General features: G+C 36.4%; 2 protein-coding genes across 5 annotated transcripts; one reads left to right on the forward strand and one right to left on the reverse strand.

The window, feature by feature from the left end:
* The first annotated feature begins 1988 nt into the window (after window positions 1-1988).
* Window positions 1989-12460, forward strand: SFR6 (sensitive to freezing 6). Of its 4 annotated transcripts, XM_016793192.2 has the most exons (18): window positions 1989-2464; window positions 3610-3678; window positions 4051-4139; window positions 4753-4865; window positions 5029-5130; window positions 5343-5433; window positions 5562-6158; window positions 7107-7725; window positions 7883-7962; window positions 8057-8139; window positions 8375-8611; window positions 8972-9143; window positions 9466-9986; window positions 10216-10392; window positions 10638-11015; window positions 11109-11271; window positions 11391-11442; window positions 11935-12460. In XM_016793192.2, exons 1-16 carry the CDS (start codon window positions 2211-2213, stop codon window positions 11253-11255), a joined length of 3729 nt encoding a protein of 1242 aa, XP_016648678.2. In that variant the 5' UTR covers window positions 1989-2210; the 3' UTR covers window positions 11256-11271; window positions 11391-11442; window positions 11935-12460. The 4 variants fall into 4 exon arrangements, with proteins under 4 accessions (XP_016648678.2, XP_008225051.2, XP_088904093.1 ...); XM_008226829.3 differs by having other exon boundaries at window positions 11109-11442; XM_089047967.1 differs by having other exon boundaries at window positions 2213-2464; window positions 5348-5433; window positions 11109-11442.
* Window positions 12461-13642: 1182 nt separating this feature from the next.
* LOC103324735 (uncharacterized) lies at window positions 13643-16033 on the reverse strand. The gene is made up of 4 exons (XM_008226830.2): window positions 15842-16033; window positions 14965-15114; window positions 14530-14625; window positions 13643-14069 (listed from the first exon to the last, which is right to left on the reverse strand). The coding sequence occupies exons 1-4, from the start codon at window positions 15852-15854 to the stop codon at window positions 13747-13749; spliced, it is 582 nt and encodes a 193-aa protein (XP_008225052.2). The 5' UTR covers window positions 15855-16033; the 3' UTR covers window positions 13643-13746.
* Between the last annotated feature and the right edge of the window lie 2228 nt (window positions 16034-18261).

Below are 18261 nucleotides of genomic sequence, written 5' to 3' on the forward strand. Positions count from 1 at the left end.
TATCAATACTTTTCTCTTTTTTGGCTTCTTGTATTTCATCGCATTCATACCTTCCTCCTTTCGTATTCTAGAAACCAAGAGCATTCGATCTATACTTCCGCTTACAATTTGTTTCCATGCAAATTAAATGAGGTCTCTAGAAATCAAATACATTTGAATGGTATTTTTCGATTTCGAAGTCAAAGTCTCTCAACCAGTCATCTCTTCTTCGTGTAGGAAAAGTTTGTAAGAATAAGGGGAACAATTTTAGTAATCTTAAACAAGCTGGGTTGGGCGGTGGGTGTTTCATCAGCAATTGTCAACAAATGCCTACGCTATGATTTGTTGGCAGCGACTCCATTTTTTCAACAGTCAGCTTGGAATATAATTGAAGATACATTTGGCCATTTTTCTACCACAAAAATTTATAATGTCATTTGCCATACAATTTAATATGTTTTGTTGTGTAGTGGCTATTTTCATTTAAACGTATGATCTCAGTTATCGAATTACAACATAACATATTCATCTAAATAATACTATTTGTCCTAACACGTCTTCAATACAAGAATACTAGTATATTTGTTTTCTTCTTATAATGGGTTATTTTATTTAAAATTTGGGCTTTTTCTTCCGTCGGGAATTTATATGTGAAGTTTTTTCAATTTAGGATTTTATGGTTTTAATTTTTTTGTTATAAGGCAGGCCGAAGCCTCAAAAAAGAAACCTAACGAGGCACAACCCTACTATGGGCTCTTCCTAGATCATCATCCAGTAACAAGCTTGAGAGAGAGAGATAGGAACAGACTCCTCGTTTGGTTCATGGAACGAATTTGAGAAATCATTTCCTCGAGGATGAGAAATAGAATATTTATTTCCCACGTTTAGTAATGCTTTGGGAAAGTAACCGGGAGATATCACTCTATTTCCTTTTCTATGTTTGTTTTGAGTAGTAATGGAAAACAAAATTGATATAAATTTTCAATTATACTCATATTAAATCAAATATAAAAAAAAGAATGCATTTAATGATATATTGTAATTCTAAATTGTTAATGGGGACAAAATGGTCATGAAAAATATTTATTTAATATTGGCTCATTTTCCCAAAATTTCCACGATGAGGGAAAACAAAACCTAAGTTTGGAGGATGACTTCATTTTCCCCTATACTTTCTTATGGGTTAGGCAACGATTTTTCATACCTAGACTTACCAAACATGGGAAAACAATTGATTTCCTATCACCAAGTCTCATTTTCCATAAACCAAACAGGGCCATAGTAATGAAGCTCTAAGGATAATTCATACCCCAAATTAGCAAGGTGGTCAACCGTTCTGTTTTGCTCCCCGTAGATATGAGAGATATTGCATCTCCAATCACGGATTTTATAGTTTTCAAAGCTGAGAATATCATGCTTCCCATTACCTGTGTCTACATTGTTTTCAAAAGTTGCTTTTGATTTGATAAAGTCTATCGTCTTATAATTGGCCAACACATGCTAAAAGTCTTAATGGTTTCAATTCTGGCCAATGATTTGCACCATTTAAATAAAACCAATTTGTTCATGTCTCCATGTCTGCATCAAAAGTATAGCTTCCTAAATCACAAGAAGGGAGCTTATTTATTAAAAGTAACCCTTTTTACTTACTCTCTAATCAGTATTACTTAAGTATGTCTGAAGTCAAATTATATATACTATATACAAAGGCAAGGGAAAAGAAAAGTAAACCATTCGATTTTATACAGTTTTTCTGGCATTCAATTTCTTACAAATTTGCCAATAGATTTGGTTTGGCCAATCACCAAAAACCCAGTGCCAAAAGAATTCCAGACCTCTAGGCCAAATTCCAACCTTGCTGGGGCCCAGCCAACACAAAAACACCAGAAATCCAAACCCAACAGCAACACCTGCAAATTGGGTTTTGGAATCACATGTCTTGTCTACCACCCAAAACCCTAAAATTGAGCTCAAACTGCCTTTCAAAAGCCGAAAAGAAAAAAAAAAACAGGAAACAAAAGCCAAACCCAAAGCCAGTCCACTCTCTCACTCAACATATTCAAACATATACACACACTAACCCCACTACCCTCTCTCTCTCTCTCTCTCTCTCTCTCTCTTTACACAGTGATATCTGTCGCCTTCAATCGCGACTTTCCACCACTCACATTCTTCTCTCTCTCTGTCTGCTTTGTGATTTGTATATATAATTTTTTTAGGGTTTTGGGCTAATGAGTCAAGTTAAGGAATCTGACGACGAGCCTGTGGCTCTGTCTCTTGAAAGCGATAAGCCCGAAATTGGGAGTATTGAGAGTATTGAAGAAGACGAAGAAGAAGAAGAAGAAGAAGAGCCTGTGGACAAGTCCGGCGATCCCATGGAGGAAGACTCCGTCAGTCCCGCCGCCGTCTTCTGTATTCGGCTCAAGCAACCCAGGTCCAATTTGCAGCACAAGATGAGCGTCCCCGAGCTTTGTCGCAATTTTAGGTAATGTTGAACGGAATTCAAGCTCCAATCTGTTGAATTTTGAGTTTTCTTCGTTGAATTGTGTTCTTCTCTTTTCGGGCATTTGATTGAATTGTATTTGATATTGGTTTTCAAGCGTTATTATGATGATTCATGAATGAAATGAAAAGACTTGTATTGGTTTGAGCTCGCTAGTTGTTTATTCATGGAGAAAAATTCTAAATTTACTGAAATGAGACAATTTTTTTGGTTATACAGTGTATAGTAAGGTGGGAAGTTCACTTGTATCGGTTTGAGCTCGCTAGTTGTTTGTTCATGGAGCAAAATTCTAAATTTACTGAAAAATTCAAACTTTCATATTCCCCTTTTATTCACATTTAGAAAATACTTCTTGAGCTTTTCAGTTAATAAGGAAGGCAATAACTGGTTTTCAACATCATGGAAATTTATTAATGGGCGAAGGTTCATATGGCAATACCTATGACTAGATTAATAAAAACCCAAAATCTATCACAACATTTCAAGTTTAACCCTTTTTCTTTGCTTCCCACCTTTCCAGACACTATCCCAACAAATTTTGTTTAATTCAGTAAATTTAGCCAGGATAATGGCCACATCGACAACAATGGATCAAAATTCCCTTATTTATTTATTTATTTATTTTTTATAAATATTTTTTTTATTTCTTCATTCCGTATTTGGTTTTAGTAATAATAACTTGCCTTAGTATCAGAGACGTTACAGGTTATCATCTGCCTTTTGGTAAAGATAACCGGAAATCTTGGAAATAAGAAGAAGCATAAGTGCAAAGCTAACTTGAATTGATTGACTTCCTGAATCCCAAACATCATGATACGGCAAATAGCCCTGTTCATCTTACGTGCATAGATATTTGTGGAGATTTTCTTGTTATAACGGTCGGTATTAGTATCTGTGCTCAATATGGATTTGATGAAAAAATTACATATAAACAATTGTATTAACAACACTAGATTTTCTTGGTGCAAATTTTAAGAAATAGTTCTTAACCATCTGATATGCTTCTCTTGAGGTGAATGATATTTGGTGGTTGTATAATAAATATACATATTTTTGTTTAAATTATATGTTTTCAGTTGCATACACAGGATTTGGCATAATGGGTACTCTTTTTATTTGTTTCGCAGTGCTGTTGCTTGGTGCGGGAAGCTGAATGCTATAGCTTGTGCATCAGAAACATGTGCTAGAATTCCAAGGTTATCATTGTTTGTTTTTTGGCTCAATTTATTAGACCATGAGAGATTGTCTCACTAATTGTCTCATGAAATGTGGGATTTATTTAGTTGGATTCAGAAAGCACTATGAAAAGTTAAGAATGGTTCTCTTTAGAATGTTTAAGAATTGGAGCTACTTTTAAGAAAACCAGAGCATCTTACTTTCCTTCCTCTGAGATCCAAATGGAGCATTAAGGAATCACTAGAGTGTAAAATCTAGCCAGCCTGGTTGATGGGCATTAAAGCTTGGTTAAGTTTTGGCCTAAGTAAAAAATAAAAATAAATCTTTCCTAGTATTTAGATTGTATTCATGTATTGTTATGACTTTTCTTCTTTTTATTGGTTTTGCTGTAGTTCTAATGCAAATCCACCTTTTTGGATTCCCATACATATTGTGATCCCAGAGCGACCAACTGAGTGTGCAGTGTTCAATGTCAATGCAGGTATTTTACTGATTTACTCTGCTTTATAAGAGGCTTTAGGTTCTTTGCTTAATTTTGCTGCACTGCAACTCATTCACAGAATTGCTTGATAACTATGGAGGTTTAATAATCCTCTTTTAAGTACTTTGGGAGGTAAAGCCATATGATTTTATAGATATATGCTTTTGAAGCTAGAGTGAAGTTGAACATGATTGAGTGTCAATAGTCATTATACGGTTTCTGTAATGCAGAGATAGCTATGTAAGAAAAATGATTTGATGCTTTTAGGGTTATTAATAACTGATTTTATGGCTATTCTGTAAAGGAATAGTTCACCAGCAATCTGCTAGTTCTTTAAGTGTCCAATCCTTTCCCATTTCCTATGGCTATTCTGTAAAGGAATTAAAGCTAGGGTCATGCCCTAATTTGGAAGAAGCTTTGTCAATAGACATTTGGCATATGATGATTAGCATGTGTTTTTTATTCAATAGGTTAGTTCATGAAGTTATATATATATATATATATAGTTAGAGTAATTCACTAGTTTTTGGTGATGCCATTTTTTCTTTCGCCCCAAAAAAACATGGATTCTAACTTCATGAATTGTTATTGTTACATTAAATATATTTTGCAGATTCTCCTCGTGATTCTGTTCAGTTTATTGAGTGGTCGCCTACTTCTTGCCCTCGTGCCTTACTAATTGCTAATTTCCACGGGAGAATAACAATCTGGACTCAGCCTTCTCAAGTAAGCTAGACTTGCCGCACTGATTTCTCCAAAATCTTGGATAGATGAATTTTTCCCCTTACAACTTTTTGATGTGGCTTTTGCCTTTTCCCTCAACATTTCAATAATACATTTCTTTTTGATTAGCTATTATTGAAATGTTTATTTTGGTCTATCTGTATAGGGGCCAGCTAATCTAGTACGTGATGCTAGCCGGTGGCAACGAGAGCATGAATGGCAACAGGATATTGCAGTTGTCACAAAGTGGCTGTCAGGGGTGTCTCCAGTAAGCAATTTTGTTGGCTTCTACTCATATGGATTTAAATGCATCTCATTCTGTTTATCTGAGTGTATTTTGGCCACTCATATGGATTTAAATGCAATATTTTGGTGTTCTTAATGATTATATCAACTTCCCATTTCATGTCTACTGGTGTCATCCTCTCAGATGATGTCGGTGTTCTAATGTTGTTTTTTCCCCTGATCCTGATGAACCAGTATAGGTGGCTTTCCTCAAAATCAAGTGCTGCCTCAAATGCAAAGTCAACTTTTGAAGAAAAATTTCTTTCACAGCAGTCTCAAAATTCAGGTTTTTTTTTTTCCTTCCATTGCAACCTCTCTTAATTCCATGTTTGTTAAAAACACGAAAATTAAAATTTTCATTGTACTGTGTAAGTTTGGGTGTTTCTGATGCAATATTTTGTTTTTTTGTTTCAGCTAGGTGGCCCAATTTTCTTTGCGTTTGTTCTGTTTTCTCTTCAGGCTCTGTTCAGCTTCACTGGTCCCAGTGGCCTCCTAATCAGAATAGTGCTGCACCAAAGTGGTTTCAAACGAGCAAGGGACTCTTGGGTGCTGGGCCTAGTGGGATCATGGCTGCTGATGCTATCATAACAGACAGTGGTGCTATGCATGTAGCAGGTGTTCCAATTGTAAATCCATCTACTGTTGTTGTTTGGGAGGTCACTCCTGGACTTGGAAATGGATTTCAGGTAACTCCGAAGATTAGCACAAGCAATGGGGTCCCACCTTCACTAAATCCACCCAATTGGGCTGGTTTTTCCCCTTTGGCTGCATATTTGTTTAGCTGGCAAGATTATTTAATATCAGAAGCAAAACAAGGGCGAAAGCAGACAGATCCGGATTTCAGTGATACTGTACCACTTCATTGCTCTCCAGTTTCAAATTTTTCAGCATATGTGAGTCCTGAGGCTGCAGCTCAATCTGCAACAACCACTACGTGGGGATCTGGAGTTACTGCTGTTGCCTTTGATCCAACTTGTGGTGGTTCTGTCATAGCTGTTGTCATTGTTGAGGGTAATAATTTTGTTTTTTCTGGAAAACCTTTTTACTATATTCAATTGCAAGCTGTCAGTTGCATTTGTTTGTTCACCTTTTCTTAGTTTTTCCTAATCCAGAGGTACATTATTCCCAAAATTTTTGTCCTTAAGTTATTTGTTAGACATCTTTGCAGCCTTATGTTTATTTTTTCTTTCCTTATTCTTTACCTTACCTTTGATTCTTATGTGAGATTTTAAATTTTTATTCAATGTGATACCTCAGGTAACAACAGCCCAACACTAGTTTTCTTGGTCTTTTATCTTCGTTAAGTGTTAATTGTCTATCATTTAACTTGAAAATTACCTTTTCTGATATACAGACAATGGGGTTTAGGTTTCCTAAACGGGAGTTTCACTAAAACACCCAAAATGGGAGCTGAAATTATAAAAAAACCCAACACCCAAAACACTTTATAAACACACCCAAAACCCATCATTACACACACTCAAAACCCATTTATAAACACACCCAAAAAATATACAATTGTTGACTTTGGGGTTGATTTTGGGTGTGTTTCTATATTTAAATAGTGTTTGGGTTTTTTTATAAATACATGTCTAGGATTGGGTTTATTTATAAATTTGTTATTTGTATTTTATTGCATACGGAATAACTTTTTTACAAATTTATAAATAAACCCAATCTTAGACATGTATTTATAAAAAAACCCAAGTACTATTTAAACATAGAAACACACCCAAAATCAACCCCAAAGTCAACTTTTTGGGTGTGTTTATAAATGAGTTTTGAGTGTGTGTAATGATGGGTTTTGGGTGTGTTTATAAAGTTTTTTGGGTGTTGGGTTTTTTTATAATTTCAACCTCCATTTTGGGTGTTTTAGTGAAACTCCCTAATTTTTTCTTATAGATACACGGGAACTATATTAGAAGCATAAAATTCATCATATGATTTTCACCTTTGCAGGACAATACATGTCTCCTTATGATCCAGATGAGGGTCCTTCAATTACAGGATGGAGAGTGCAACGATGGAAATCATCCCTTCAGCCTGTTGTTCTTCATCAAATATTTGGAAATCCAACTTCCAGTTTTGGTGGGCAGGCACCCATGCAAACAGTTTGGATGTCCAAAGTGGACACAAGCATACAACCAACTAATGATTTTAAAAGTCACCAAGCAGCTGCATCAGGAGCAACCTCTGATGCAAGGAAGACAACTGATTCTAGCCTTGAGAAGTCAAAACGAGTTAGTTTTGATCCTTTTGACCTGCCAAGTGATGTTAGAACACTTGCTCGAATAGTCTATTCTGCTCATGGTGGTGAGATTGCTGTTGCTTTTCTCCGGGGTGGGGTTCACATCTTTTCTGGTCCAAACTTTGCGCCTGTTGATAACTACCAGATTAATGTTGGATCTGCAATAGCTACTCCTGCCTTCTCATCAACAAGCTGCTGCTCAGCTTCTGTTTGGCATGATAGTGGTAAGGACCGTACCGTTTTAAAAATAATACGTGTCCTTCCTCCTGCTGTTTCTAGCAGTCAAGTGAAGGCAAACTCATCAACCTGGGAACGTGCAATTGCGGAAAGGTACTTAAAAGCGGTTAATGTTTGTATATTCCACCTAGAAGAACCTTGAGTCCCCAAAATTAGATCTTAATGGATGTTTAAGTTACATCAGATAGAGGGATCAATTTTTTTTTCTTCTTCTCTTTCTTTCAATGAAGACTGATGATTTTCATTGCAGGTTTTGGTGGAGTCTTTTGGTTGGGGTTGATTGGTGGGATGCTGTTGGATGTACACAGAGTGCTGCCGAGGATGGCATTGGTAATGGTGGCATGTAATACATGAAATTTAGGAAGAAAAATAAATGTCTCCTTTGTATATGCGTTTCTGACCTTGGTATTTGTTTCTGTTGCAGTTTATCTGAATAGTGTCATTGCAGTACTTGATGCAGATTTTCATTCTCTTCCTTCTACTCAGCACAGGCAACAGTATGGTCCTGTAAGTTTTTCTGGCCGTAACATGGGTTATTCAAAATTCTTATGGATTTTACTTTTTCACATGCTTATCTGCTCATGACAATAAGTGAATGTGTGTAATCTTTTTTAATCCACTTTTTTGGGTTTGGGACGGGGATTGGTATGTCATGCACCGTTACTGTGCTAGTTTCAGTTTCATATCTTTGTTCATTTCTTTTGTTGTTTTGACTAACAAAATTCTCTCCATAATGATGCAGAGCCTAGACAGGATAAAATGCAGGCTACTGGAAGGTACAAATGCACAAGAAGTTAGGGCAATGGTTCTAGACATGCAAGCCAGGCTGTTGCTTGACATGCTGGGGAAAGGAATAGAGTCGGCATTGATTAATCCATCTGCTTTGGTAGCAGAGCCATGGCAGGCATCTGGTGAAACATTATCGGGCATAGATCCTGAAGCAATGGCTGTTGAACCAGCACTAGTTCCAAATATTCAGGTTTGCTGTTGATTGTCGAACTTTTTAATTTTGTACTTTCATTTTCTCCTGTTAAAGGTTATACACTGAATGCATGCAACACTGTCGAAATTTTGATAACTAATCGGTGGTTGTGTTACATGATATTTTTCTTTCATTCTTTTTTTTTAATTGCTAAATGTGACAAAGTATAGTGTGGAATCCAGTCATATAGGTGCATAGTTGTGAATTAATTTTTAGGCCCTCATTTCCATGAAATGAATAGTAGAACTGCTCAAGCTGAGCTTGTTGGGCGTGTATAGGCCCAGTACTGATATGGAGATGCGGTTTTTCTTCAAATTTGCACCTTTGTTATTTCCTAATTTTTCCACTGTAATACAGGCTTACGTTGATGCAGTTCTTGATTTAGCTTCTCATTTCATTACTCGCTTGCGGCGCTATGCAAGCTTTTGTCGCACATTGGCGAGCCATGCTGGTTCTGCAGGAACTGGCAGCAATCGCAATATGGTGGCTAGTCCTACCCAAAGTTCTGCTTCTCCAGCAACAAGTCAGGGTCAGTATCTCTTAGTCTTCTCATTATGAAAAAATGTAATTGATTATTTCTATTGTTGGGTTCACATGCAAAAAGGTTAAAAAGAATAAAAATCAAGTTATTATGCCCTACATCAGGGTTGACCAGATGGGGTTGGTCCTAAATCCCAAACCATTTAGATGTTAGAATATCTTCTGATGCATCTGAGGGTTTGTGTGGCATGATTTTTCGTACTCATGTCATGAGACGGTTGCTGATTGTTTTCTTCTCTTATTTTGTCTCCGTATTTCGCATTGCTTGCAGTGCAGCATTTCTTTGATAATGTAATGCTATATTTTTTCAGGAGGCCAAAGTGGAACTACAACTTCCACAGGAAACACCCAGATGCAAGCTTGGGTACAAGGTGCTATTGCAAAGATTAGTAGTACCTCTGATGGAGTGCCCAATTCAACTCCAAACCCCATCAGCGGACCATCTTCCTTCATGCCAATAAGTATCAACACGGGAACATTTCCTGGAACACCTGCTGTTAGGCTCATTGGGGATTGCCACTTTCTTCATAGGTTATGCCAGCTTTTGCTTTTCTGTTTTTTCTTTCGGCGAACCCAGCTACCTCGTTTTGTTGGGGGTGCACAGAGAAATACTGATGCAAATATGCAAAAGCCACAGCCTGGTGCTCCTGGGAAGGTGGAGGAGGTCAGCTCTGTTACTGTAAAGTCATCGTCAACCATGGTTAGACAGGATGAGGGTCAGGTAGCTCGGGCTGGTCAGATCATACCTGGAGCAAAAGGAGCTGAAGAAGGACCTGCTGGAAGGTCGAGATTGGGTGCTGGAAATGCTGGTCAGGGATACACTTTTGAGGAGGTAGAAACTGATCTCTGCCCTAAATATGACATGTGACTTCAATTGTTCATATCTGGCTTATATCTATTATTTGGTTTGTGAACTGTGAATGGGTTTTCCAACCTTCGTGTCTCATATTCTGAAATTTAAGTGTAAGGGCAATTTCAATTGATTGGATAATTCCGTCCATAAAAGAAAATCAGTAAACAGATCCTAGAATGACATAATGCACCCTGTTGCTGTCCCATAGGTCAAAGTCCTTTTCCTCATCCTTATGGATCTTTGCCGGCGAACAGCAACCCTGGCACATCCATTGCCAGTTTCTCAGGTGGGAAGCAGCAACATTCAGGTGCGGCTGCATTACATTGATGGCAATTATACTGTACTTCCAGAGGTTGTCGAAGCATCACTTGGCCCTCATATGCAGGTATGGTTTCCTAAAACACCACTGATTATGGTGGAGTTGCATGGGTTCTGCTTTCACTTGTCATCGATAATGTAGGCCTGTGATATTACAATGACCTAGGAGTAAAATAAATGAGGATCAACTTTCTTGCTAACTGGTTGCTTAAAATTCCCTGACGTTCATACAGTAGTGTATAGTTTTTATTTTTATTTTTATTTTTTGTAAGTGTCAATCACAATCTTCTTCTCTTTCTGATGGTAAAACAGAATATGCCCCGGCCTAGAGGTGCAGATGCTGCTGGTCTGTTACTCAGAGAGTTAGAACTTCACCCTCCAGCTGAAGAGTGGCACAGGCGGAATATGTATGGTGGGCCTTGGTCGGATCCAGACGATATGGGTCCTCAAGATGATACTCCCAAGCTATGTAATTCTGCTGACCCACTTGGTTCCAACTCATTGGAAAGTTGTGAGGTTTATTATGGAGCCCATGGTCTGTGGCCTAGGAAGCGCAGGATGTCTGAAAGAGATGCAGCCTTTGGCTTAAACACTTCTGTGGGTTTGGGGGCATATCTTGGTATAATGGGATCACGGAGAGATGTTGTTACTGCCGTATGGAAGACTGGTCTTGAAGGGGTTTGGTACAAGGTTTGATATCAAAAGTCCTCCATGTTTTTTTGTCTCTCCATCTTATAGTTTTTGGTCCTTTGGATCTTATTTTCTACTCCTATTTGCATGCAGTGCATAAGATGTTTGCGGCAGACTTCAGCCTTTGCTTCTCCTGGTGCTACTAGTCGACCTAATCAAACTGGGCGGGAGACTTGGTGGATCAGCCGTTGGGCTTACTGCTGTCCTATGTGTGGTGGAACATGGGTTCGAGTTGTATAGATGATTAAACTTATAGGTGTGTTCCTTTTCTAGTTTTACATGGAACGAGCTCCAAGGTGGACAGACCATTGCTGATCATTGACAACTGAATGATGTGCCACTGCTGATTGTTGATAACTGAGTCATATGATGCAGATTGGACATACAGAAGCATTCGTGAAGGTTATCATTTTAGAAGATGATCCTGGTCAGTAATCAAACTCATCATGATCTGATAATACCAGCTATGTTTTTAGTCTTGCTTATTTACAAGTATGGTATAGAACTCTCCGTATCTGCTTCTCCTTAGGGTTTATTTTTTCCTTTTTCTTTTGGGGATGGGGGGAGGATTTAAAGACCGATTAGGTTACTTTCAGTATAGAATAAGACTATTTTGTTGAGAATTCATGTTGGCTTGAGCAGTTGACCCAGGGTATAGGGTATTCTGTGGCTCCACATCAAACTTGTTACCCATAACAAGCTAGCCTTTTGACGTGGACACATTAATAACATTATGATGACTAGAAAGTTCAATGAGTTATGTTGCGCAATTGGTCGTCTTCTAGTTAATGATCATGATTTCACCTTCCCCATTCTGTTAACAAATTAGGAACATTGTAATACAAATCAATTGGTGACCATTAAATAAAACTCAACTATTTTGTGACGCATTAGATTGATTTTTCTTTATTCTTTTCAGGTTTTCGTGTTGCAGGTTGTAAATCCTCTAGCCCTGACCTTGATTTATCCATTTCACTTGTAGTGAGAACATCACATTTGATTTATTAGTACACACGCATGTAAAGCGTAATAGCTGCCAGCGGGGAACACAGTCGAGATAATCGTAGCCTCGGGAAACATTTCTCTCATGAGTTTAGTTCTTGATGGACTTGCTCTCTTGATTTATTAGGTTGGCCAGTTTTGTAGTCTAACGGGCTTTAACATTATTTGGGATAAGGGTGTGATTGTGAAGAAGGCAGGAGGGTGCTTGGTAGGTAGGTTCCTGTTAATTATAATGAAAGCAGCATTCTTGAAGCAAATCAATATATTATATTATAAGCCCTTTGGACAAATGGGGAAACTCAAGGGGTTCCAGATGAGAGGAGGCCATCTGATTCTGATAGATGATGGGATTATGGTGGTTTTTTTGTTTTGTTTTGGATTCTGCTTGTTTCGCGAATGACTATACTTCTGATGTTTACATGCCATATAAATTTTCTCCCCCATTTGTGACTTCGTGTTAATTTCTTCTTTTTCTGGTCGATTTTCTTTTTCATTGTGTATAAATATGATGTCAAATGTTACGTGCCACCAAGATTAACCGTCTAACAACGCAAGACATTTTGATTGGTAAACATCATATTTTGAGCATTCCATCATAATGCAGGACCTGTTTTTTGGTTGAAAAAAAAGGAAAAACATGTTTTGTTTTGGGTATGGAAAAAAATATTATCTCGGCTGCAAAGAATTTCCACAATTACAGATGTCAATGAAGGATAATGCGGTTCATGGCACTGTAATCGAGTGCTGAAGTTAATGATCTCCTTAAATAGGGTTACTTTCCTAATTTTCTTAAAAAGGAGGATCCTAAAAGAATTTGGGGTGACCGAGGGGTTTACCTCGGTGTTGAGGCCCCCACAACCCCCCTCCTCCCCTTGGTCACCACTTCGAATCCCAGGAAAAGTACCCCACATCCCCAAATTGCCGCATTTCATAAAATGAAAAAAGAGAGAGAAGGATTTGGGGTCAATATCTAATTTCCAAAAAAGAAAGTTATGGTTTATGTTTTAGGGCAAATCTTCCCTTTTCTATGTGTACGATTTTATTTGACTTGTCTAATACAATTATTATTATCTTTGAATGTATGTTATTTTAACTCTTTATTCTTCATATGATATGGGTACCCCAGCCTCTACGACATTTAACTCATTCTCATTATTAAAACTTCTCTTAAACTTTTGCATTTTACCTTCGTTATTTAAATTCAAACCATATATGATGGTGCACATAGCAATGGCCGTTCATGCCTAGTTGTTTTGCAAGTTTTCCAATTAAAATACAGTATACTAACCGCATAAGAGAAGAACAAAATGTTGAGATAAAAACCACCTTTTACTTGAGGCATTTTCTAAATAGATGGATTCTCACATCTTCAAGCATACAAATATAATAGACCATGATTGCAAATCATTTGCGATAAAAACAGTACACCATGTAGACATCTATATGATAGGAAGCAACGCATGGCTAAACAAAACCATGACATTTATGGCAAACGACATAAAAGAGCACTACTTTCTCTTTTTCTTTTATTATATATATGCCACATGTAGGAGTTGAATTAGATATGTCAGGACATTTTACTCTGATTTCTACGAAGACTACAAGTCTACAATTGTTTAAAAACATTTAAAATAAAAATAAAAATTTCTCATTTAAATTGTCATTAACATTTAATCTTCATCAACCTTTTCCTTTTAACTCTAGAGTACCATTAACTCTCCATTCTCTATTATTTCAAAGCACGAGGGTTGAAAGTAAAATAACCATTATAATCATTGCAAGTAAAAGCAGAAGGAATATGTTTCCCCTCGTGTTTCGGGCACGCAGAAGGCCAATGGTCACCTAGCTTCCCACAAAGTAAACAATGCTTGAGAATGGCGCATCCTTCACTTCGGCCACAATCAGCACAACATGAGCCTATAAAGCGGCATCCGCAAATCTTACAGATTAGCTCACAACCCTCGCCAAGAGTTGCGTTCTTTGGGACATGATGCTGGTAAGGGCATAGTTGGGTAATGTGCTCACCCACCTTTAAACAATACATACATTCACCTGTGTGCAATTTGTTGATCAATTGTTAAATACAACAAAAGCAATAAAAATAATCATTTATTATTATTAGTTTTAAAAAGACAATGAATGACACAAGATGATAAAACCTAGCAATAAGTATTGTTAGCACATTACAGAGAATAACGACAAATACATAGATATGATGTCAATGAATATATGTAAATAGATTAGCTGCATGCGCTTTTTTTTGTCCCTAAAATCAAAAGCTTACCAATAAGATTAGGAGGGAGGAGGCTATCTAATCTTTTTTTCCTTTGTTTTGTCTCTAAAATTAATAAGTCAAAAAGGTCTAGCCTAATGGAAAAGGGCTTTGACTTGCAAACCTATGGTCTTAGATTCAAACCCACACGACACCTTGGTAGTGTTGTGTGCGAGAAACCTAACTCTACTTGTAGTTTGGACTATTGCTTGTATTAAAAATAATAATTCAAAAGCATACCAATTTCTTCAGGTGTTAGTTCTTCACCCTCTGATTCTTCACCCTCAAATTTTTCACCCTTTGATTCTTCACCCTTTGATTCTTCGGCCTTTCTCCCTGTTTTCATGAAATTACATTGTTAAATACAAAAAGAAAAAAGGAAAAAAACAAGGGTGATGTCAAAGAACTTAGAAGGAATGACATCTATGATCCCATCAAGAAATAACAATATATTAAACAGTGGTTATACATCATGCAAACACCAGAGAAATTATATTTTTAACATACAAGATATTATGTCATAAAATAGAGAAGCTGCATGCATTTTTTTTTTTGCTTTTTCTTGTCTCTAAAATCAAGAGCATACCAATAGGATTAGGAAAGAGGAGGCTATCTATTTTTCTTCTTCTAACTTATAGTTTAGACTGTCGTTTATATTCACACACAAAAGCATACCAGTAGGACTAGGAGGGCCCCAGTGTAGAATAAGAGAAGTCTTAATTTCATTTATTTGTTCTTCATCTTCATCTTCATCTTCATCTTCATCCATTAGTTCTTCATGTTCATCAATTAGTTCTGTAGTCTTTGGTTCTCTAACCTTGATATCTGTTTGCACGCGATTACATTATTAATACCCAAAAAAAAAAAAGGGGATGTGTGGTGATGATGTCAAAGAAGTTAGAAGGAATGATAAGAAAAATAACTATATCATTATATATCTGCTATCCATCATGAGCACACAGAAATAACTTGGTGTGAGAAATCATTTTCAAAATATTGGGATCATATACATCCTCAAATTTCACCAACAAAAATAAAATAAAAACAACAGTCCAACAACTTCAATTACCTCCCACAAAATAAAAGAGAAACGCCCAACACAAATTTTTTTTGGGGGGAGAAATAAAAGTATTTCCAAATCAAATAGAACAATATGACTGACTGGAGGCAAGGGCCTTATTAAAAAGAAGAAGAAAAGAATGGGTGATGATGTCAAAGAAGTTAGAAGGAATGACATCTATGATTCCATCAACAAATAACTATATTATTACATATCAGATATCCATCAAGCACACACCAAAATAACTTGGATGGAAAAATCATCTTTAAAAACTGATTCAAAATTTTGGCATAATATATATACTCTAATTACAGCAAAAAAAGAAAAACAAAAGAAAAACAACACTTTTTTTCTTTCCAAACAATCAAATTTCATAGTCTTCCTTACAAACCTTGAAAACAATAATCAATAGCATACAAGAGCACTAGGACATAAGGGAGGATATAATAGCAATATTACTGAGTGGAGGCATGGAAAAGCACATGTACATACCGATTGTTGGCATATCACAATTGAGGGAACCATATCGAGCACCTCCGACTGGGAATCCAATTTCAGGCACTCCAAAGATGAGACGTTGTCCATGGCTGTGATGTGTAGAGCTTGGTACTTGGGTTTGAGGTTGTGAGAGAAAAAACGAAGGGCGGTTTGGGTTTAGGGTGAATTGTGAGAGAAAGAAAGAAGGGCATTCTTACTTGCGTTTTATATACGCGGTTTGGCTTGTTTGAATAACCGACCATATTAATCAGTATTAATTTTTTTCCATTTCAGTTATCATTAAAAACTAATAGACCCCGCATCTTTATTATTATTATTATTATTATTATTATTATTATTATTATTATTATTATTATTTCCCTTTTATTTTATTTTATATATATATTTTTATCAAGCACGCATCTTTAATAAGCAGGGCATTAATTTCTAGTTTTGATTTTCCCATTTGGTTTGAGATTTTTGATTTCTCAATTAGAGCAGGAATATTCTTTGGTGATTTTGAGTCCCAAATAAAGGAAGTCAATTAATGTGGTTTTTCCTAACCTTTTCCTTTTCTTTTCAAGTTTACACTAATATTTCATTCCCTACTTCCGAAATTTGAGAATTTTCCTGATTGAATAATAAATTATCATTAAAAATTAATAGGCCCCAATGCAGGTATCGTTGACGTCTTTAATAAGCATGGCATTAATTTATAGTTTTGATTTTCTGATATCGTTTGGAACTTTAGTTTTCAGTAACCTTTTATTGTTTTTACTAACAAAAAGGATAAGATTTTAAAAAAAATTGATTTCTTGATGTTCAAGCATGGAAAGTTTTAGTTTATAGAGTAATATTTTTTTACTTCCCTAAAGAACAACTCTCCTCTTATAAAAGCATGACTGCCGCTCTTAATCGGTTGAACTTTTTCGAACTTACAAGACAACTTATTTTTCTTTTACAACAACAAATTGGTGATTGGAGTTGTGTTGAATTTTTATTTTGCATTATGGCTCGTGCATATTCTACGACCAACCAAAACTTGCAAAACTCAATTTCAGAACGGGCATACTTGGAGAAAACCAATGAAGATTTGAAGGTTTGTGACATCACTACGTATAAATATACAGTTTTGTTTTTTTTACTATCATACATCTTTTTTGCGTGTTTGTGTGTGTTTGTTAAATCTATCATATACCTACTTACTAGACTCTTGGTCTTTTTTTTTCTTAACTTTTAATTAGTTAATCATATAATATGCCCACACGTACGTACTAATATATACTTGGCTCAGGCATATTCTCATTCTTTTTTCCTCTTATGTTTTTTACCTAATAAAATTCAAATTTTTACCCAGGTGGAGGGATGGGGCACAACAAACATCGTTTATATTGGTAATGAAAGTTGTGAATCAATATTATTGGTTGGTGTTGATTCGAGAGCTACATTTGGTGGGGAGGAAGGATCTATAACGGATGACAAGACAAAAAAATATTTTTTTATGAAGAGTTGCAATGTATTTGCAACTAAGGCGGGAAATTCCGATCATTGTAAGAGTATGTTGAATTATGTAAGGAACCACTTTCTCGACTGGAAAATAGTTAATGGCATACGTGAGGCACCAACTATTGCCAAACATTATATTAGCAACTGGGAAACAAACTCAAATTTGGAATTATTTCAGGGATTTACTATTTTGGCTGGATATAAAGATGGTATTCCTTATGCATATAAAGTTAGGGCTTCTGGAAAGTCGTCGAAAAAATCCAAATCCAATATTTGCCATGGACATGTGATGGGAAGCGGTGGTAAATATGTTCGTGAATACTTCAAGAATTGCAATATGGAAGAAGCCCAGAGTTCAAATTTGATCTAATGATGCCTTTGGCAGTTCTGGGCAAGGGCTACCTTACCGATGCTTCCTTTTGTCCACATGTCATGTCTTTATTGGTCGTTGATTTTGGTATAAACACTTGATATTTTAAAAAGAATGGTAAACTACAGTAAACCCCTCAACCTATAAGGTCATTTACGAGTCCATACCCGATTTTGGGGGCATTAATGGGTACATACTCAACGTCATGGAAAACCTACAGATTACCCTCCGTTAGCGAGTCCATCAGAAATCATTATCTGCCTACGTGGCAAATGTGGGTCCCATTTTTTAATGAGGTGGAGTTACAGGTGGACAAATAAATAATAAAAAATTATATATTTTTCAAAACTAATTTTAAATCATTAAAATTATTTTAAAATTGATTATAAAAAAATTAAAAACAAAAACAAAAAACCAACCCCGAAGAACCCACCACTCTCCCCCGTTGCAACCTCCTCAACACTTACCCATGATGCCCAACACAAACAAAAAAATCAATCTTCTCCGATATCCCCCTCCATTCTCAACCGTCATCCTCTCTCTCCTCCTACCACCTTCT

Source organism: Prunus mume, linkage group LG3 (assembly GCF_029339155.1).
Source record: "Prunus mume cultivar Tortuosa linkage group LG3, ASM2933915v1, whole genome shotgun sequence".
Classification (NCBI taxonomy): Eukaryota; Viridiplantae; Streptophyta; class Magnoliopsida; order Rosales; family Rosaceae; genus Prunus; species Prunus mume.

Excerpts from the sequence above, each read along its gene's own strand:
- SFR6 (XM_008226829.3), top strand. The coding sequence starts at position 2,211 with ATGAGTCAAGTTAAGGAATCTGACGACGAGCCTGTGGCTCTGTCTCTT. Across the intron at positions 4,866-5,028 it reads TCTGGACTCAGCCTTCTCAA|GGGCCAGCTAATCTAGTACG; the intron begins GTAAGCTAGACT and ends CTATCTGTATAG. Across the intron at positions 5,131-5,342 it reads GGCTGTCAGGGGTGTCTCCA|TATAGGTGGCTTTCCTCAAA; the intron begins GTAAGCAATTTT and ends CTGATGAACCAG.
- LOC103324735 (XM_008226830.2), bottom strand. Across the intron at positions 14,626-14,964 it reads GGGCCCTCCTAGTCCTACTG|GGAGAAAGGCCGAAGAATCA; the intron begins GTATGCTTTTGT and ends TCATGAAAACAG. Across the intron at positions 14,070-14,529 it reads ACTAACACCTGAAGAAATTG|GTGAATGTATGTATTGTTTA; the intron begins GTATGCTTTTGA and ends AATTGCACACAG.